Here is a 21,696-nt window from a genome sequence, read left to right as displayed (position 1 = left end):
TTCCCGGGGCTAGATGCCAGATGCCGTGGGGCCTGTAGGCAGGGCAAGAGAAGGGGTGCATGGAGATCGCTGGAAGAGTGGAAGGCCTGGCTCAAACCCTAAAGTGCTTTTTACACACACACACACACAGGAGCACATGCAGCTCAAGGCTCCCCTAGTTCCTCCCCCACCCCCTTATCTGCAGCCAAACAAGAGGAGCCCAAGTCACCCAGAAGGCGCCCGGAGGCGGCTGCCACCATCAATTGTGCCTGACAGCTCCATCCTCCTGGGAGCCCTTCACAGTCAGGAAGCACACGGTGCTGGGAGGTCAGAGGCTAGAGGACAAAGGTCAAGCTTGGCAGAGGGTCCAGGAACCTGGCGCAGGTGAGGTGCTCAAGGCTTGCCCGATCCCCCACCCCACCCCTTGAAGGAAGCAGCCTCTCTATCTTTGGGCGCCCCTGGCTCTGTGCTCCTTGCGTGCCGGTGGCCCTCAGCCCCTGCTGTCTATCTGTGGGTCCCTGAAGCAGAAGCCCATCTGTGTCTGTTTTCTAAAACCATCTTTTCCGCCCCATACCACAGCAACCAAAGTCATTTTCCAGGCAATTGCCTTTCTGTAAACATTCCTGTGTAATACCCCCCAAATTGCTAATGCCCAGCGCCCTGTTGAGTCTCCTTGTCACTCCAACCAGAGCCTCGAGGTGGGGCCAGGCACAGGAGGAAGAGCCATTGGAGGGGAGGAGGGAGATGGACTAAGGATGAGGGACAAGGCTTCATGTCCAGTTCCTGGCCCACAGCAGGGGCCAGGAATCCCACACCTCAGGAGAGCCTCTCTGGGCAGGGAGGGTAGGGGAGGGGAACCCAGGAGAGGGAGGCCAGGGAGGGAAGGGAGCCATCTTGAAAGCATGGGGCAGATGGTTAGACAATAAAGCTGACTTCCTGGTGTCTAGGAGAAGGGGCACTAGGGACGCAGGGGCAAGGCCAGGCAAGCTGTCATCCCTCGGTCCCGGTCCCGGGATGAAGTTCAGCTCTCCTCCCCACCCCTACACCCAGGTGTCAAAGGGAGGACAGAGAAGTGGAAGGAGGCCAGGTGGAGCCCATCCCCTCTAGATGGACCAAGGCTTGGACACTGCAGTAGTCGGGGGATGGTGGGCAGAGCAAGAAGGCGGCAGAGTCAGGGTGGTCCTTGGCTGATGCCTCCTACCTAGCCCCCAACACTGATCTCCAGAGCTACATAAGGAAGGGCCTGGGGCAGGCTGATTCTCCTTGCAGTACTGTCAGGGAAACTGAGGGTCAGGGAGGTTGAGTGATGTCACAGGAGTCACCATGCGGACTCCCTTCCCCTGGGCCAGGGCGGGGTAGGGGGGCAGAGAAGAGGGAGACGAGGACTGTGGCCCACGCCCACGCCCGTGCGCCTGTGCCCACAGAGCCCTTCCATCCCCATGCCCAGGGAGCTCTGCTACCCCAGCCCCCAGGGAAGCTGGGCACAGAGACTCAGGAGGGGTGTGAACAACAGAGCCCCAGAGGGAGCTGGGGAGGCAGGGGAGGGTACGGGGCCCATCACAGCATCATGCAGGCAGAAAAACACAAACCAATTTGCGTAGATTTAAAACCCACCGAAGGCTACTTAGTTGGTAAATGAGTGGGAATCTCGGAATAGAATTAAAGGACCTCCTCGGTGCTGGGGGAAGGAGAGCTCACCTGCCTAGGAGGAGCTGTTGTGGGGAGGCTCGTCCTGGTTGCTCCCAGCAGAGCTTTTAGGACATTCCTCAGGGAGAGAGAATTTGAGAGGGAATGGGTGTTGAACTCCTTGAAGTTAGGGCGGGCATTGCCCCAGCCAGATGTTTCCTCTACAGGATCTCCCTTCTCAGCCCTCCCCTCTTGAACCTTTCCTGCTGATTCTGCCCACTTCTCAGGCTCCGAGCAGGGCCTGCCCCTCCTCCCCCAGGGGCACGAAGTGTAGAACCTTGTTTACCTCATTAGGCTAGAAGCTGCCTTGGCGCAAGGCCTTTGCCTCCTCCCTCAGACTGGAGGCTTCTTGATGGCAGAGCTACCACTCCATCCAGATGGGATTGGGGAAGACCGTCAGGCCATCTCAGGAGTGGGGTGGGGCCCTGGGGGGGTGGGGTTCACTCAGGTCTCACTCAGGGCCTGTGACTGACTCTGGGCCTTGGCTCTGTGTGGCCATGGAATCCTCTCCCCACAGGGGACAGGAGTGACCTCTCTAGACTGTTCTGTGTACCCCTGCCTGCATCTTGAAAACCGCTCTCTACTCTTCCTCCAGCCAAATGCCCTTCACAGGAAGGAAACCAAGGCCCACAGAGCGGACCTGACCCAGTAATACCGGAGCTGGAGACAGAGTCAGAAGTGGAACCCAGGCATCCTGGCCCCCAGGGACAAGGATTTTTCCATTCCACCATGCCACTTCCCAGAAAGTAATTGCCAGGGGAGCCCCCCTGACACAGGCTTCAGGCCCCAGGAGGACACAGACTAACAATCTCCATAGGAGGAATTGGCAGCAAGGTGGAAAACATGGCCCCAGCACCCTGAGCCCCAGAGAGAAGAGCGAGTGGTCATGATGGGCCACACTCCCCAGGCATCCATGCCAGCCCCAGGGGATGCTCACCACAGAGAAATCAGGGGCCCCACATGGCACCCTGACCACACTCCTCAAACAAGACTCTCTCTCCCTGCTGAAGGGCCACAGCTAGCTGCTTGCCCCAAGGTCAGATATTCAACCCTCCCTCTTTTCCCTGTACCACCCCATAGTAGGCAAAGCTATAACATTACCAAAAATCACTGAATTGGAGGATGAGAAAGCTTTGTTCAAACCTAGCTCTGCCACTGACTAGTGTGACCTTGAGCAAGTTAGCAGCCTCCCTGAGCCTCCATCCTCTCATTCATCTGGAAAAAAAAAAAAAAAAAAGGAATGCGTGTTGTGCACTGAACAAAGGCACCAGCCTAGGGGGCAAGTGGGGGACAGTTCCTTCCTGATCTGCTCGATCGCCTGATTTCCTTTCATCCCATCGTCAAGAGTTTTATCAGACCCAGCACTGTACGGTTTTGATTTTTAGCTACTAATGAAGATCTGGCTAATTGACTTCCCTGGGAAGGGAGGGGGCATAGCTGCAGAGGAGAGTGCATCACCCTCGGTCTGAAGATGTTGCCAGAAAAGCTGGGACCGGCCCTGGAGTGGGCCCACAAGATGCCCCGTTGTTAGGCTAATTCCTGCGTGGCTTCTCCACCATCACACGCCCCGGAAAGGTGTCCTGTCAGCTCTTCATCTCCTTGGAGAGGCAGCTGAGAGGAAAACAGGCTGAGAGGAAGGGAAGGAGCAAACATGAGGGAGGGAGGGGAGAGAGGCAGGCCCCTGTCCCCCCAGCTCTGCCGCCACTCTGAAGAGGCTACAAGAGCTCCTGCTCTCCCAAGAGGGACTCAAGCCTCGGGGTGCTGTGGCCAGGGCAGCAACCACACCCCTCCAGTTGCCTCCAGGGAAAGCATGCCAGAGGGGGAACCTCCTATTCCCAGGGAGAGGGACCCCACTCTGTTGGAGGTGAGAGGCCGAAGCCCCGTCCATCACTCCCATCCTCCCACAGGGAAGTTGTCAGTACCCAGTGTTCAGTGAGGGCCTCACGGATGTTGGCAGGAGCCCGACTGGCCAGATCCCTCCATCGCCTCCTCAGAGACTCCTTCCTTCTTGGGGTCAGGCTTTTCCTAGGAGGCCCTTCCTCTGTCAGCGCCCGGACATCTCCCTTAGCCACCGGAGAAGCCAGGACCCTGGTGCACACTCAGCTGCTCAGGGACACACTTGTGCTGGCGCACGCTTCCAGCCTCACACCTGTGCACCCTGGTGCACGCCCATGGGCCCAGTGCCTGCTCCCCAACATGGGCCTAGTCACAACCTGCCTCACCTGCACCCCCCACGGGCATCCACATGCCGAGAGGCGCACCCAGGCACTGCCAGGACTGGGGTTCCCACACAGACGTCACCCCGACTCCACCAGCTTCCAGCCGGGGGTCCTCAGTCCAGACCCCCTTCTTTTCTGGTCACCCGCTGCCCTGAGGGAGAAGCTGACCCTGCCCCCAAGGCATCCCTGAGTCTGTGGGCCAGAGCCTCTTTTGTGCCCCCCAAGTCCCTGAGAGGGCAATCCTGGAACAGCCCTCCCCCTGGGTGAGGCATAGAGCCCCTTGACACCCCCCCCCAGGGAGGCCTCACAGAGGAAGGTCTAAGGAGGGGTGGGCTCTTCTCCAGGGCAGGACAGGGAGCAGAGCTGCCCCAGCGCCACGGACACCCAGCTGGGCAGGGGTCCCACAGTCCCTAAAGAACCTCCAACCTTCTCACACTTCAGCTGGGTACAGAGTCCTCCCAACACTGGCCAAGGGCAACTGGAAACCCTCCCGTCCTCAGAAATGCCATCCAGCCCGGACTTGGATACCTCCAGGAATGGAGAACTCATTACCTCCTAGTCATCAATCATCGTGTGGGATTCCTCCTTCCCTAAAATGAGCCAGTGTGTATGCCCATGGCCCTCCGAGGGACCCAGGGGCAGGTCATGACCTCTCTGTTCAGAGCAGGATGGGGGTTTGGAAACCTGAATCTCCTCTTCTAAGGTCAACACTTTGGGTCCTTCCTTCCATGGCCTGGTTTTGGCCCCCACCCACCAGGCGTCTGCTCTGCCTTCTGCTGGGTAAGGCCCATGTTGTCACCACTCTTCCTAGTCAGTGGCCTTCAAAACTCCTAAAATGGTGTGAGGAGGTCTGAGCAGCCCAGACGACCCATCTCTGCTTCTGCCTTCCCCAGCCCTCCCCCTGTCCCCAGCACATGCGCCAGGAGAACAGGAGTCCAGGACAATACCCAGCCCTTGCCTCCTGCTGCCAATCTGAAGCCCCTCCTGACCTTGAACTTTGGGGGCCAACTCGACTTCTCCTGCCTGGGGTGGGTGACTCTTCTAGCAAGGTCAGCTGAACCTGCCCGCTCCTTCCAGGCACTTCCATCTGTCCTCTGGTTCCTGGCCTCGCAAATGTGGGAGTCTGCCCTGGGGCTCACCCCTTCCCACCAACTATATCCCCCATGGCCTCAGCGAGGCAGAGGCAAGGTCTAGGCACCAAAGGGCATACCTGAGAGTCTGCCTGGGCAGCCTGTTCCACCTGTAAGTCTATGGTCAGCGGCCTGAGGCTATTGATGTCCTGTCCGGCAGCCAGCCAGCTCAGGGGTACACCTAGCCACTTTGAGGACTGGAAAAACCACAGCCCACACAATAATATCTGACGCATATTAACCATACAGTGCTTCCTCCTTTCTATTCTACTTCCTCCTCCTCAGTGCTGACCCGTCCCTACTGCCAGAGGGTCCCAGGCTTGAAAGGAGAGGCTCCCTCACCCCCAGCTGCTTCCCTGCACCGTGCCCCCAAATCCGCATCCCCTGCTCGTGCGCTGGCTAATTCTGGCGTCTCATCAGACAGTAATTACGGAGGAATCAGCAGTGCTGTCATCTCTGCAGCTCGGCACCTGTCACCACGCCACCATCCCCAGGCGGCTGAGATGGGACCGGAAGCCGAGGGGGGAGGACTGTGCTGAGATGAGGGGCATCTGCTCCTTCTCTGCCTCTGCAGCCCTTGCCCCCTTCAACCCTACCTCCTCACGGGGCATGCAGCACTTGTCGACTCTGTGGCCACCAGCCACCCAGGGCAGGGACCAAACGCATGGGGACGCGTGTCCCCAACCAAACAGAGCGTGATGACAGCAAGCCGACGCTCAAATCTTCCCTAGCCCTTTCACATAGCTGTGACCTTGACCGAGTCATTTTACTCCCTGGCTGTCAGTTTCAGCAATGACCAAGTGGGGAAACAGTGCCGATCTTGGGAAGATGGGAAGAATCAAGCATGTAAAGTATCCAGCCCCGTGATTACGTATCCATTCAACAAACTACACACCTACTCTGTGGGTCACCATGATAAGTGAGTCACAGCTTGGCAAAGATCACCCTGGGGCCACATTGGGGCACAGCTATTTTGTCTGGCTGATGGTGTCCTGTTTTGTTTCTTTGAATTTTCCTGTTTTTAAGGAGCATAAGCACTGTCCCTCGTAGGGGACAGTTCCCACTGTTTCAACTGCCCTTGGCTTTGCACTTTTCCTGCCCCTTTAAGGCGCTGCCTTTGCTGTCCGCCAGAGCAAAAGTGGACTACGAGGTTCCATTGGATCCAGAACCAATGGCCGTTAAGAGATTTGACAATGCCATGGGAATTCAGAGGGGACAAGCCTGGAGGTGGTCGGGAAGGGGCACCTCAGGGAAGAGCAGAAATGGAGGTGACCAAGGGGGGTGTCCCGGAAGAGGAGTCACAGAAGCAAAGGTTCACCAAGGAGACAGACCAGGCGCATTGGAAGCTGCTGGAGACATAAGACATCTAATGAGGTCCTTCCTGATGTTGGATCTCAAGGCTCCAGACATGTCCCCCTCCTCCAGAACGGTTTATTAGGTGGGCCTCACCGGCGAAGCCACAATATAAGACCAGCTTACAACCAAGTAGCATCTGCTGTCACAACCAAGTCACCGCGTCACTTTCCTGTCCTCGTGGTCTTTTCCCCACATGGAGAGGAACTCTGACCCAGCCAAAAGGAGGTCTGGAAATGGGAACGCCTTAACCTCCAGTCCCCCTCATATACCTTCCCCAACTCCAGGGTCCGGAATCCCTGGGGTGCCCCAGGGGTGGAACCAGGAATGGGGTTGGGGAAGGAAGGTGCCGATGAACCTCAGAGTCAGTTCTCAGTAGCATGGACTCTGGAGGGACCGTGCACTCAGGACTTCAGAGACAGACAGAGGGGAACCACTCCACGTACAGCGTGAGAGACTGAAGCTAGACCTAAGAGGCTAGAGAGCTTTAGGCGGAAGGGGGAGTAGGGCTGAGGATACCATAATGGATTATCTATGTGACCTTGGGCATGTTACTTAACCTCTCTGGTCTGTCTCCTCCCCCATAAAACAGAGATCTTAGCATTGAGGACACAGGCCGGTGGGTCGTAAGGATAAAATGAACAGAGCTTAAGCCAGCACATGGTTCATGTATTAATAAGTAAACATTCAGTAAATATTGGTCATTAGTATTTTCATTATTACAGGGGATGATTTTACCCCAAATTCAGCAAGGACTGAATGAACACCCCCACCCCGCCAGGCCCTCACTCCCTTGCTGAATTGGAGTCCATAAAGGGAACCGGGAAGTCTCTTGTAACTGGAACCAGAGTCAATGGGGGCGCTGACCACATTGTGTCCACCTCGGTGGACAGCCCCCACCCCTAATAATCCTTCACAACACGTTTCCAAGACCCAACCACATCTTAATCTGCTCTGGGAGGCAGGACAGGGTTGTTTCCCCTCTCTACAGATGTCAGAAGTCTTAGAAGGTACTGAGCTCCCTGCCTCTGGGAGTATTCCAGAAAATGGTGGGCAAGAGAGGAGAGCATTCAGGCCCTCCTCTTGATTCCCTGATCCCCCTCAGTCCACCGGGGTGGCTGAGCCCCGGCCCCTCTGCTATGGGTGCGGGGAAGGAGGGTTGGTGGCCCCTGTGACCAGGACTGGGGTGGGGGGCAGCGTTGGGCCGACAGGAAGGGCTGCAGTTTCAAGTGCTGTTGCCTCCTGTCAGCAGCCACAGTGGGGGAGGGAGGGGAGCAGCCTTGTTGCTCTTTTAGGAAAACGGTAATTTTAATTAAGAGGCAGACAAACGAGCACTCTGCAGATTGTCTCAGAGCAAAGTTATTAAAAAGCCATCAAGGCGTCGGCAGCAGCCACAGTGGCAAGGAGGGCTGCCTCCCCCAGCTGCCCGCCCAGACTGGGGCTGAAGCATCCTTCAGAGAGATGGAGGACTGGAGGACGTTGAGTCTGCAGACAGCCAAAACCCAGATCCTGCAGCCCTGCTCCCCTGGTGGGGCAGGGGAGAGGGAGGAACAGAGCAGCTGCCGGACAATACTGGGGCTCAGGCTGGGGCTCAGGCTGCCCCAGGGGGCGAGAGGGCTCACGCAGGAAGGGAACAAGCAATGGGGCAATCCTTGCTGCAGGCCAGGCTCTGGACCAGCTGCTCGTTTTCCTGTGCTCTTCTCATCTATCCTGCCATTTGTTTTTAACTTACTCTCTCTCTCTTTTTTTTTTTTTTTAAGTAAGCTTCACACCCAATGTGGGGCCTGAACTCATGACCCTAAGATCAAGAATCACATGCTCTACTCACTGAGCCACCCAGGCACCTGACAACCCTGCCATTTTCCAGGCAGGAACACTGAGGCTGGGAGAGGACAAGTGGCTTGTCCAGGCCCACAGAGCTAGGTAATGGCTTAAGTGAGGATTTGAACCCAGGTCAGGCTGCCTCCCAAGTCCAGGGCCTCAGGCTGCTGATCCTGGGCAGCGAAGTAGGGGGTCAGCTCCCCAAGGCCTCTGAAGAGTCCTCAGCACAGGTCCCACAACGCTGCCCAAGTCCCCAGGGACTTACTGCTTACTCGGTGGGGACACACTATGTGAGGGGCACCATCAGGTCAAGGGACACTTTACAGGGACATGAACTAGAGAGCAGTTGCCGGCCAGGGAGCAGGGGCAGACAGGGGCGTCAGGGGACATGGAGTCACAGTCCTGGAGTAGGAGCAGGCACTTTACAGTCAGATGCCCAAGCCATGGCCCCGGCTCCACAGCAGGTGAATTCAACCAACTCCTTACCCTCTATCTGCTCAGCACTTAAGCAATGGAAGAACTCTTATCTGTCTTGGTCACTGTTGGACTCAGACCTTAGCCCAGGGCCTGGCACAGAGAAGGTATTCAATAAATCTTTATTGAATGAATGAACAAACGGACAAATGAATGAATGAACGATTGAATCATTGAATAAATGAAATAAGATCACAGGTTTGCAAGTGCCTATAAACTAAACAGAGCTGTATTGAGGTGGGATGTAGTCCCATGTCCCATCCCCCACCCTCTAGCCTCCGCCAGAACATGGGTTTCCCTCCGTAAGAAGGGCCCCCTGCTCCTGAGGCCCTCTCCCCAGGCCCCCAGGCCCCTGCCTCCTCCCCCGGCTTCCCAGCCCAAGGAGGCTTTGCGGCCAGCACGCTTATGTACATGCACACACACACTAACTCACATGCATACATAGACACATTCTCCGCCAGGCAAGTTGCCCTCCCCGGAATCAAGTCTCTGCTGTCCCCTCCCCTGGCAAAGGCCTGGGCCCACCAGGGAGAGCCCCCCTCCCCCATTTCTGGCCATCTATGTTGGCAAGAGGCAGTTGGCTAAGGAGCAGTGTGAGACAGGGCGGTGGGGGGAGGCCTCCCTCCTGGCTTACTAACCTGGAGACTTTAAACAGAGGGAACAGAGTCCTGGAGCCTTCCCTCCCGCTGCACGCTGGAGCCCTGGGTGAGGGACAGGAAAGGAGGAAAGTCGTGAATGAATGCCCAGAGCCAGAGGAGAGGAGATGGAGAGAGCAAGGGGCCCAGGGCGGGGCTCCCAAAGTGGGATGGCTCCCAGATAGGGCCCTTGGGCCATGGGGCTGGAGAGGGGCAGGGACAAGGCAAGGTGGAGCCTTAACAACCATCCCTTTAGAGGTCACTGGGAGGCTGGGGGTGGGGGCAGGAGGGATAGAGACTGGGTGTTGGAAGAGCAGGGGCTGAAGGGGCAGAGACACTGGTGGGAGACAGACAGGAGGACAGACAGCAGGACGACACAGAAAACATGGGGTCCCTAGAATGAGGTCCCCAGGACAGACAGTCAACAAGCCAGGCCCTATTCTCCTCCCAGAAACAGAGACAGGCCCTTTCCTGGAGCGCCCACATAAGATCCCAAATGATAGCACCTTCGAGGGCCCACCTGTGTTGCCCACCCAAGGTCACCCCATCTTGGAAGGCTGGTAGGGTCAGAGTCAGAGGGGCCTGCCATCACCGCTCTGCTGACAGCCTTCTCCCAGCCCGAGACCCCCATCTGCTCCGTTTACCCCCTAACGCTAAGGAAGGTCCCTCTTCCCACTGTAACGAGGAAACATATTTTACACGCAACCAGCACTCACACACTCACGCTGTGCAGGACAATGTCACCTGTGCCCCTAATTGCTTGAAGGTCTATACCTCACTCCTGCCTCCACACACCCCCCACCCTTCAGAGTGCGGGGCACAGCCCCCTTTCAGCCTTCATCAGGGCTGTAGGCCTCCCACCCCAGAGGGAAGTCCTTCTAACTGTAGCCTTTCCCCCTCCTGCTGCCTTATGGTCCATTGCCTTCCATCCTGGGGCTGGTGGCATGAATCCCCTTCCTGCCCGGAGGGAGACACCGTGGCCGGGACCCTCTCGGGCACAGCCTTTCGGAGGCTGGCTCAAACCCATCCATACCCACATCACGTCTGGCTGCAAGAGTTCTCAGAGCCCCCTGCCAATCTCATGGTTCCAATTTTCCCACCGATTACCCAAGACGCAGGCGTCCCAGGGAGAAGCAGCTGTTGTACCCAGATGTGGGGACATTGACTGAAGGAAGAAACCAAGAATTCTCACTAACAGATCTAGCCCCAGAGGGTTTCCTGGACCAGGCAGTGCAGGTTAGAGTGGGACGCGGAAGGGGCAGATGGACAGGGGCACGGAGTCCAGAGAAGTGACGACTCAGGGGGCCTACCTTCCTTCCCACCACCCGCCTTCAGTGGCAGCTCCGGGGACCCAGCCCCAGATAAACTGAGGTGAGGATGTGGATTTCAAAAAACACTAAAGAGGTTTTCTCATGTATGCCCCTTCCTCCAGGAAGACAAAAAGGACTTCACCCATTCAGTCATTCCTTGGACGTGAGGAGGTCAAAGACAAAGCAATGACTATTTCTTAAAGGTTTCCAGTAAGCTAGGAACTCTATCTAAATTACCACATTTCATCCTGGTACCCATCCTTCGAGGAAAACGCTGTCGTGGGCCCCAATTTACAGAGGAGGAAAATGAGCTTCAGAGGCAAAATGACTTGCCCCAAACCACAAACCTCTGTCTGACTCCAGAACCCGAGCTCTTGACCCCTGAGCTAAGCTTCCTCCCCTCTAGCCTCCTAAGGCCTTGTCTGTCTCCCCTCTTTCCAGCCCAGGCTCCAGGATATATCATTTCTGAAGGACAATAAGTGAAAGAGAAGGCTTGGTTTCTGTCTCCTTCTGCCTCATCCTCGGGGTGGGAGGCAGAAGAGGCTAGGTCTGGGCTGTGGAGGGACCAGGGACCTGGGGAGAGGATGAGCTGTTGGGTTCGGGAGAAGCCCAGACCTGGATCTCCTGAGCTTCATCTTCAAGTGAGGTCTGGCCCCTGGGGCAGGGGTAGGGGGTGGGAGGACTGCTTTCCTGCTCTCCCACCTCCTCCAGGAAGCCACTCACAGTCCCCTTCTAGTCCCCTTCTCCTTTTAACTTCCAGAAATCCCTGAGTACCCAGGCTGGGGAGAGTGTTAGAAGTCAGGGGACCAGCAAAGTGAAAATCCAAGTCAGTCCTAAAAGCCCTCACTCTTCCTCAGAGCCTTCTCTCTTAGAAAGCGGCTGGAACAAAAATGGGGACGCATCAGGCCAGCTTAGCCCCCACCCTCACCTCACCCTCCCTCAGTAGGGGTGGACTGGGCAGGAGGCAGCCCAAGAGAGCAGGCAGAAGGGCTGAGTGTTTCTCTGAAAGGGCTTCAGTCAGCCGTGGAATGCCTTCCCAATGAGATGGAATCGTTAATTCTTCCCCAATGAGGCAGATGCCGGTGCCTAGGGTGACGCCACAGATGCCCGCTGTGTCTGCAATTATCACTCGCCCTGGGGGTGTGGGGAGGCGGCAGGACACCCTCCCACAACCACCTCCTAGGCTCCGCAGAAACATCTTGAGCTAGGCCTCTCCAGAGCGGCCCCTGGAGTTGGGCTGCTCTGTGGGGTCTCTGGGTCTGAGGGTTCCCTGCAGGGCCCTGGGTCTGGGGTTTCTAGCAAGCTCTATGGCTGGGGTGGTAAAGAAGCCAGTGTGCTGGGATGGGGAGGTCTGCGGAGACGAGGAAGGCAGTCTTGGGAAAAACCCAGCTCCTTCCCAGTCTTGACAGAACTCCATGCCGGGACATGCAGTCAACTGGGCCAGGTGGTGGAGGCTACCGGGAACCAGAAAAAGGTTGTTGGGGAGAGGAGCCACCCTCGGGCAGTGCCTCCGAGGAGGAAAATAAGGACTGGATTGTAGTCCCTGAATGGAATGGAATGTAGAAAAGCCAGTTCTGCCAGGATGGAAAACGTTGAGTTTATGATTCAGACAGCTGAATCCTCTGGCCACTCCCTTATCCAGCCTCCAGGCTGAGAGGGTAGACTTTGGGCAAAATGTGTCTTTGCAGCACAAGGGACTGTGCTGTGTGTGTGTGTGTGTGTGTGTGTGTGTGTGCCTGCCCTCGCACGCCTGTGCCAATATTCTCTTGGGCCAGCTCTCCATTTTTCCAGGTTTAGCTGAAGCTGGGAAATATTCTTCCCACCCTCTTTGTGGCAAGGCATGTTTTATCTCAGGGGAGAGGAAGGAGGTAGAGCTTGTGACAGCTGGAAGAGACCTTAGAGATTCTCCAGTTCCACCCTCTTTTTTCATACCAAGCACACTGAAGAACAGAGCAGGCAACTAACTTGCCCATGGTCACACAGCAGTAGGGAAGGCAAGCCACCTGATCTTGGTCCCATGCTCACTCTTCCCACTGCATTTCACCTCTTTGCCCTGGGGAATCGAAGAGTGACTACCCGGTCCCCTTTTCCTCCCCAGCAGGACTGGACCCCTCTCTCTCACGCACCCCTGTACCCTGTACTCAGCCAGCCATAACAGCTACAAGAGTTAAAGTGCATCTACCAAGCGCCTCAGGATGGCCCAAAGGTCATCGCAAAGGTCATGCCCACAGGTCCCCTGCCCTTAGGTACAACACCAGCTTACTCATGTTCACATATACCTGTCATTGAGGTCAAAGACCACCGGAGCTCCCCAACCTTGGAGTGTCCCCCCACACACACACACCCCAGGAGGCTTTCTTTCCTATCTAACCTCTATTCCTCCTACTACAGCGTGGGCCTGTTTCCTTTCAAGCTGTCCTGGGCAAAGATGGGGAGAGGGGAAAAGAATATTTTCTCCCCCCACCCCAAGCCCTTCTGTCTGCCCACCCGCAACAGAGCGGATGAGGGCAGGGTGTCCTCGGGTGGCTGGGCCCTGAGCCCAGTGCGTGCATGAGGCACGAGGAGCACACTGGGGGAGCAGCAGCCTGAGTGTGGGAGAAGCAGCTCTTCTGGGAATTGTCCCTGCAGTTTCTCATCCCCTGCAAAATCCTAAGTCTCAAGGTTAGGGGAGGGTCTTTTCTGGTTTCAGAGACTTTTGTTCTCTCTGCCACACCAGTTACTGGGTGCTTACTATGTATCAAGCCTTGTGCTGGACATTTTCTTCTATGATTACATTTAATCCTCACAGCAATCCTATGGTCACAAACAAATCTGCCCCCGGGACAGTCCCTTCCTAAGACTAAATCTAACCTTGATCCCTCTTGCTCCATTTCTGCTGGCCTGGTCCTCCTCAGTAGCGGAGGCCGTCTCTGCTTCTGTCTTCAGATATTCTCGCGATGACTCAGTGGCCCCACATTATCTTCTCCAGGCTGCCAACCTTTACTCCGGCCTTGCCCTAGGTGATGGGCATTATAGGGGCCAAAGCAACAGAAGCAGGACTGGGGGCTTGGATCCATGACACTGGCCCGTGCCAGACAGAGCTCTGGCCAAGAGGTAGGAGAGGAGGCTCTGGGGGCAGTACCCCCCCGGAGGTGGGGTCAGAACCAGAGGCAGCAGATTCTCTCTCCCTGATGATGTCGGTGACCCTTGTAGGGAGCATGGGGCTAGCCCTCTCTGTGACCAGCTCTCAGGTCCAAATTGCAACCTACAAGCCCAGGGGACTGCGCAGAAGTGGGCAGGGCTGCAAGACACACCCTGATCTGCCCTGGGCTGTGGGGAGTGGGGAGCTGACACCCGAGGAGGGACTCTTACACCTGGCTAAGCTCCTTGGCATCTAGAGGGTGCTCAGGCCCTGGGAATGGAGGAGGGAAACCCCCAAGCCAGCCTCTGCAGGGTTTCATACACTCCATGGTAGCCACAGGCAACTTCAGTAAATTCACACTGCATTTGACTTCCCTATTTGAACCTTCTGTAGCAGGGGTGATGAGGGTAAGGATCCCCTCCATTGGGGCTACCCCCTATCCTGCCTCCAGCATGTCTGGAACCCAGGGGCCAGACCCACCTCCCCAGGAAATGCTCAGGCCTCAGCTTCCACCCCCTCTAGGAGATTCCAGCAGTGAAAGCATGGGCCAATGGGCAAGGGAAGTCGGAATGGTGGGTGGGACTCTGGTCCTTGTGGGTGGCACCTTCCCCCTTCAAGCAGGCACCATTAATATATGCAAAGCATATGCAAATCACCCAGAAGAGAGACACAACATCCACGGAATGTCAGAAGAGACCTTGGAGATGATCCAGCCCACACCCCCTCATTTCACAGGTGAGGAAAGAGGCCCACATCAGGCAGGGACTTGTTCAAGGTCACTCGGACATTTGGGTGCTGAGGAAGAGTGGGAATGAGCTCCCTTTACTCAGAGTCTAGTGCTCTTTCCACGACAGTCCTGTCTTTTATATGGGAGGTGGACAAGATGGCAAGAGGGCACAGGGCTTGGATGGGGCTCCAGGAAGGCCTCCCAGAGCCCAGGGGTGAGAGGTGGGGCTAGGACCCCTCCCTTCCCACCTCTGAGCCTGGAAACTGCTGGGGTGTGAGGGGAAGAGCGTGGACAGGGCAACAGCGATGCCTGGGACTGTGGGTGACCAGAGGGGCGGAGGGACCAAGGCCAGAGGCGCTGGTTTCCGGCAGCCAAGCAGCAGAAGGCGGCAGGAGAACTGGAGTGTCTGAAGCCCAATGTCAGGGCAAGGTGCCCGCTGTGGTGTGGGGAGGGGGATGGTTTCCTTGCTACACACACACACACACACACACACACACATCCCTCCAGGGGCTCAGCAGCCCCCTTCCGCTTGGACTCTGATAATTATGGCACCTGACAGACCATAATAGTCAACCCACCCCATCCCTTCAGTGGCTGCGGCTGCCCTCCACCCCCCAACTTGGCTTCTCCAACCTTCCAGACAGTCCTAGAAAGCAGGACCAATGCTGGGGTGAGGAAGACAGACAGATGGGAGGAGGGCAGACAGAGTGAGAAAAGGGGAGACAAGGTGGGGGGAGAGAGACAGAATGAAGTGCAGGGCAGGAGAAACCAAGGGGCAGAGAGAGGGGAGGCCGGAGGAAGAAGTGGGGGAGACACGGGGGCAGGGTGGGGGGAGATGAGAGGGGGAGGGGGAAAGTGGGAGCAGCAGAGCAGAGAGAAAGGACTGCAGGCCTCTGGGACTGAAGCAAAGCCAGAGCCTCGGTATCAGGCATAGGAGCCCCACCGAGGCCTCGGGACTGTCTGGCAGGAGTTGGGGACCAAGCCCCTTTCCCTCTGCCCACCTCCCCAGCAATTCCTGGGCTGCCAGGCAATCAGTCCATCCTCCTCTGCCTCCCTCCCTCCCTCTCTCCCTTGGGGCAGCAGCCAAATCCAAAGCCTTCATCTCTGCTTTTCAGAGCTGGGAATGAAAGAAGGGGAAGCGAGTGCAGCCCTCAAACCCGCTGACGGCCAGATTTTTATTATCTTTGCTCGAATGGGCCCTAGGAAGCCAACAAGGGATTCTTCAAAGAGCATCTGAGTGCCTCATTGAAGCCCACACCTGCACCAGCCCACCCACGACAGGCAGTCAGGGCTTGGGGGGCACAAGCTGTCCCCCACCTCCCACCAAGCCCAGAGACCAGACTCAAGGCTGCCAGGAGCCTCACCCTCAGCTCTCTGTGCCTAGGCAGGGGCCACTGGCTCAGGCAACCAGGCTCCAAGGCCACACCCAGGACTGCTGGGCCTCTGAGGCAATCTCTGTCCCTCTCTGAGCCTTGAGGACACAAGCGAAAGAAGAAACTGGATCTCCTTGCCAGGGCTAGAGGAGATAAGTGCTCAGGATTCCTCGAAAGAGAAGCTTTTATGGCAAGCCCTAGGTCTTTCCCCTGAACTCACTGCCTGCACCCCCAGACCGGCCCCCTCTGCTGCCTCCTGACTCCCCCTTGCAAGACCCCAACCAACCACAGCTTCCCCTCCATTCCAGAGCCCCAGGCCCACCATTCAGTATGATCCTGAACCCCAAACCCCCCTCCCTCCATCCAGACCCTCAGCCCCAGCTCCCTTCTTTCCCTAAGACCTGACCTGGAGTGGGGGTGGGGCTCAAACAGACCCAGTACTTTAAAGAGCCCAGCCCCCTCCCTCCTAAGCCTGGGTCAGAGAAAGCCAAGGTTGGCACTGTGCAGACAGAAACCATGCCACCCCCACCCCCCAGGTCTGACCACACTGTTGAGATCGATGCCCGCAGCCAAAGAAGGAATCAATGGTTCTAATTAAACCCTTTTTCCAGGGTGGGTCCCTGGGAAGAGACAGAGAAAAAGAGAGCATCTGAGGCTCTGTATCCCAGCACACAACGCTGTACCCAGTACATCTTTAAGAAACCTGGAGCTCAGCAGGAATCAGGCCACAAAGACCCCAGACATCCCCCCCCCCACCTCCGACCCGGCCGACATTAGACAAGGAGCAAGCAGAAGGCCTGGGGTGGGGGCAGGTGTCCTGATGGCTCATTCCCAGGGATCCTTCCCCTAAGAGAGTTCCCCCAGTTTCCCCTCTCCACTCAGCCCCTGAGGACCACAGTTGCTTCTTCCAGATCCCCAGAGCACACGGGGGACCCACATCTTCATCCGAGCCCTGAGGGTCATCATAGAGAATCGGCCATCATGGTAAGGGCGGAAAGGAATGGGGCGGCCGGTGGGGGGGGGCCCTGGACAAAGACCCTCTTGTCCCCAAGGCACTGGTGGCAAGAAGCCAGGGCAAAGCCTTTGCACTCACTGCCAATGGTGCCTGGGTGCCAGGCAATCTGGGTGGAGGGTGAGAGGGATCTTATTCTTGCGACCCCCTTCCCTTAAACCTCAAGCCTTCACCCCCAAGCCTTCCTTCTACACGAGGCCACCAGCTAAGTCTCTGCCCCAACAACTCTTGGCTCGCCTGGAGCCCTCCTTCCGGTGTGAATGCCAGGCCCTGACACTTGCTCACAGTGGCCCCAACACCAGCCAGAACTAGCAAAAGCCCTCCTGCAGAAACCCAAACTGTCCCCCACATACACACACACACAAACACGCACGCACACGCACAACCGCGCGAGAGACACCACCGTGACAGCTGCCACCAAGAATGACAGAGCTTCACATTTTCATAGTGACAGTCTCCATCAAATGCAGCATCAATTCTTGAAAACCAGCAAGAGGATAGGGAAGGGAATGAGAGAAACTGAGGCATGAAGTTAGACAGCAAAGCAGTTGGCTCAAGGTCACCCAGACCAAGATACCCAGAGTCGGGAAGAAGGTATCCAACCTCCAGCCCCACAAAGTGCTCAAACCCCACACCAAGGAATGTTTGGACCTACCTACAAGTCCCAAGTCTGGTCAGCTATGCACCCCCACCATGTCCTCATCTGTTTCCCCTTCCCCCAAAACAACAGTAGCTCCGACATATCCTGAGAAGTCTTCAGCCAGGAGCCCTCCGCCAGCGCCACCGAGGGGGAGGAAAACACTTCCCTTAAAGTTGGGGGCTTCAGGACCTCCTGCTTCCATAGTATTTGGAGAGAGGGAAAAACAGTCCGGGACCTCCTCCTTGCAAAATCCTTGCTCCTGCTCACCTGGCTCCCCTCGGCCCCCGGGGTCCCTCGATCCAGCCTCCTCCCTAGGAGATCGGGCGCTGCCCTCAGCGGTTCTCTCCCACCAGGCCAGGGCAAAGCGCCGGAGGCACTGCCAGGGCTGCATGGGGAGGGGTGGGGCGGGGGGGCCAGCACTAGCAGCCGCACACGCCCCGCCGGGCCCTGACAGCCGAGCTGCGGAGGCACCAGGCCGGCCCCCTCTGCTTCCACCAGCATCCTGCTGCCCCCACCGACAGGACTCGGAGCTGGCCCCGGAGCTTCTGACGTAGCAGGGGGGTGCGTGGGAGGGGAGGGGGGGCTATGGCGCGTCCCCTCCCCAGCCCCGCCCTCTGCCCCTCAGCCTCTGGTGGTCCCTACCTCCTCACTCACCCAGGATGCTCTCCCCAGCTGGGGGCGCCCTCCCCTGCCCTCTGGCCTCCGCAGGGGGAGGGCTTAAGATCAAATAGCCCCTCCCCCAGCCCCTCCCCTTTATGGCCCCTCCCTACCCGCCAGCTGAGCGGGGAGCTGGTCCCCTGTTTCTGCAACTGCTGCCTAGGCTCGAGGTCTCCAGGGCTAGGGCCTCGAGGTGAGGGGGGCGGGGGGGGGGAAACAGGCTCGTATCCTGGCAACACAGCTAACCCCAGAATGCACTCATCCCCTTCCTTCCCTGGGGGGCTGGCGCAAAGCGCCTACCACCACCGTCCAAGCGCGTTCACCCCATTCTGGGACCTGGGGGAAAGAGAGGCCTTTGAGGCTCCCCGCCACCCACTTCTCCAACCCCTTCGCCTCCCCACCCCCCACCCCCCGCATCCTGTTCTTCCACCACCACGGATGGACCACTCCCCTCCCCCACTCCTCTCACTATCCATCCCCCTTCTTCTTCTCCCCACCCCTCCTTCCTCCAAACGTACCCCTTTAAATTTTCACCCTTCGGGCCCTCTCCCCCGGGCAACACGAGGCCCTCCCCGCTTGGTCTCCAGCCTCGCCAATTCCTGACCCCCTCTGGTCCCAGGACTCCTGTCGCTCGGGTCCTTCTTCCAAGCCAGCACGCCGCGGTCCCCTGTTCCCCCCCCACCCCCCGGCCACCTGCGCCCCGAGCATCCCTTGCCCCACCGGCCGCCGCCTCCCGGGTCCGGCCGCCGCCCCCGCCCCCGGCCGAGGGGAAAACACACAAAGAAAACAGAAATACCTTCCACTTAAGCATGGAGGCACATTAGGGAGGAGAGAGACAGGGACATGCCTTGGGACGGAGCGTTCCCCATCGGGCGGGGGCGCGGGGGGCGGGGGCCCCGGGCCGGCCTGCCTGGCGCTCGCCCTCTCGCCGCCTCGCGGACTCCTCGCTCGGCCCCAGCCCCGGGGCGCGGTGCCAGGCGGGCGGGCCGGGGGCGCGGGCCCCGCCGGGGTGGACCAGCTGGGAGGGCGCCGGCGGCCGGGCGTGTGGGTGCGCGCGCGCGCGGGCGTGTCACCGAGTGTGCGAGAGCGAGTGTGTGTGTCTATGTGTGTGTATGTGTGTGTGTATGTGTGCGGGGGGGCGCGCGCGCGGGCCGGCGCGGGTGTGTCACTGCGGGCGGGAGCGCGCGCGGCGCGGGTACCCGCGTGTGGCCGGAACGTACAAAGGGCCGCCGGGGGTGGCGGAGAGCAGAGGAGAGGAGGGGGCGCTGCGCCTCACGCCCTCCAGCTGCACGGCGGGATCCCGCGGCGCGCGGCCGGGCCAGGGGTGAGGGGCGCGCTCACGCTCCCCTCCACCCGACCTGCTTCTCCCACCCCAAGCCATCCTCGCACCACCACCACCGAGACAAATGCCTCAGGCCCGGGACCAGCCTCGGAGGAGAGGGGTGCACCTCGAGGGTGGGGGACTTCTCGGTCTCCGAGCCCTGGCTCGACGGGGGATTAGAAGGCATTCGGGGAGGAACAGGGCAGGGAGGCAAGCGGAGCTGAGGGACCGGGTGGCCACTTTTCAGCCAAGGTGACCTCCGAAGGCCACAGCCGCCCTATGCAGGGAGAGGCTGGACCCTCCTCGGCCTCTGCCGGGGTCGCCCCCGCTACCCCACTCCTTAGACTCCGCTCAGCCTCAGGGATCCAGTCCCCCGGCGCCCCCTGCTGGGCTGTGTCCTTGCCCCCAGCTCCAGTTGCGGCCCCTCCTGCAGGCGTCTGCTGGAACTGCAGAGGCCAGTGCTAGGATTGAGGGGAGCCAGCTCCTCTGTCAAGCAGCACCCCGAAGGAGCGCGCTCCAGCCCCTTCTCACACCTCGCTGGGCTCTGCCACGGCCACCTCCAAGGCAGCATGAGGCAGCATGCGGAGCGCTAGCTCTGCCCCCGCCCCCGCTTTATTCCCACCTCCTGTCCCACCTTGGCCTACCTGTTGGCTCAGCAGACCTCCGGCTCTGACCGGCACTGACCATGACCTGCCCTCCGGAGCCGGTTGCTTGCTTCCTCTCTCCCGCCCGCTCTCTGTCCTGTCCCTCCTCTCGCAAACTGCTCTTGGAGAGGAGAAAGTGGACTGAGTCCCCTGCCCCTTTTCTTTACCTTCCCAAAGCCACTTTAGATGGAGCAAGAAAGGGGCACAGGAACTCTCTTCAATATAGGGCACCAGGCAGGCAACAAGGCAGGAGAGAAGACCCCACCCCAAGTGGCACAAATGACAAACCGGTTTCCCCACTTCCTGGTCTACCCAGGTTGCAAGCTTAATCTAGGCTCTCCCATTTTCCTGCCCACTCCCAGGCCTGCCCCTGGACCAGCCACATGCCTGGCTAGGGGCAAGTCCCAGATGCCCCTCAGGATTAATCTCCAGGTGCAGTAGCTTAGCCGGCAGGGCCAGGGCGGGACAGGGAGGGGGCCTTTCCCAGCTCCAGCAGGGCTAGATCCGGAGGGCAGCCAAGAGCCGTGTCTCAGACACACCGTCTGGGCACACGACCCCAGCGGTCGGCACCCTGACTTTTCCCATTCCGGGCCAGCTGCTCTCCCTCTGCCAACTGGACAGTGCCCATCTTTTGGCCTCAGCGCACAGCGGGCACTCTTCCAGCTCCCTGCCTGGCTGTCTGCCCAGGATGGGCATGGGAGGCAGCAGGCCCTGTGTAGGGGAGGGGGCCGTGTAGGGAGGGATGGCTTTCCCCCGACTGCTCGGACACCACTTCCCACGCCTCTCAGAGCCTCCAGGCTGGGCACTCAAGCTTCTGCGCCTCCATTCAGAAGTCTGACTCAACTGCACAGACTCCATCCCTTCCTCTCCCTTCAGGTTTCCCCTAAGACAGGGTCTCTTCCCTGCCCCACTTTGTGCACAGCTAAGGAGAAGGGAATCAGCAAGTGCTTTACTCAGATTCTCTCATTTAACCCTCTCAACAATCCTGCAGAATGGGCATCTTTGGCCCCATTTCAGAGATAAAGAGTTGAGGCTCAGATAGGAATAGCCATGTGTGCCCACTCTAAGAGTAGCACAGCTGAAATTCAAACCCAGATCTGCCTGACTTCAAAGCTCTCAGCATCTTTCCCATCACCAGCAGCAACTCCTGTGTGCACTGCCAGAAGCCGGGCCAGCCTCGGTGGATGGAAGAGAGCTGGGCTCAGGAACGTTCAGTTATGTCAAGGTTAAGGAACTGGGCATTAGCCCTGGATGATGACAGGAAAGATACTTGCCCAGTCCCATGGAGATTTTTCTGCCCTTAGGATAAATGCCAAGAAGCCACTGGTTTGGAGACTGGATGGAGAGGCTCTATGAATCAGCCCCCAGAAACTGGGAAGAGTTCCAAAGGCGTCAGCAGGACAGTGCATCCATCTTTCCCCACCCTGATGTGACCTCCTGCATCAGGAGGGCTCCAGGATCCTGACGTGAGCCCAAGGTGGACACTTAGCCACTGAGCTAAGGAGCTCCAGGCACACAGGAGCTCACTTCTTAAAGAGGAACAGTTAACTTTTTTTTTTTAAGATTTCATTTATTTATTTGACAGACAGAGATC

General features: G+C 58.3%; 1 protein-coding gene across 19 annotated transcripts in view; it reads right to left on the bottom strand.

Moving 5' to 3' along the window:
• SRCIN1 (SRC kinase signaling inhibitor 1) overlaps positions 1-19,173 on the bottom strand; it is a 65,968-nt gene extending 46,795 nt beyond the window's left edge. For 9 of the 19 annotated variants that reach the window (XM_047708369.1, XM_047708367.1, XM_047708375.1 and 6 more), the window contains exons 1-2: positions 17,748-18,011; positions 9,301-9,363 (exon numbers count right to left, since the gene is read on the bottom strand). In XM_047708369.1, coding sequence (XP_047564325.1) covers positions 9,301-9,363; positions 17,748-17,871 — 187 coding nt within the window. In that variant the 5' untranslated portion in view covers positions 17,872-18,011. Of the gene's footprint in view, positions 1-9,300; positions 9,364-17,747; positions 18,012-18,122; positions 18,136-18,933 lie in introns of those variants that run through there. The other 10 variants (XR_007123502.1, XM_047708379.1, XM_047708380.1 and 7 more) reach the window with 7 other exon arrangements.
• Between the last annotated feature and the right edge of the window lie 2,523 nt (positions 19,174-21,696).

This window comes from Lutra lutra, chromosome 16, assembly GCF_902655055.1.
Source record: "Lutra lutra chromosome 16, mLutLut1.2, whole genome shotgun sequence".
Lineage (NCBI taxonomy): Eukaryota > Metazoa > Chordata > Mammalia > Carnivora > Mustelidae > Lutra > Lutra lutra.
Note: the sequence above shows the minus strand (reverse complement) of the source record. Positions and strands in the feature narration are given on the sequence as shown.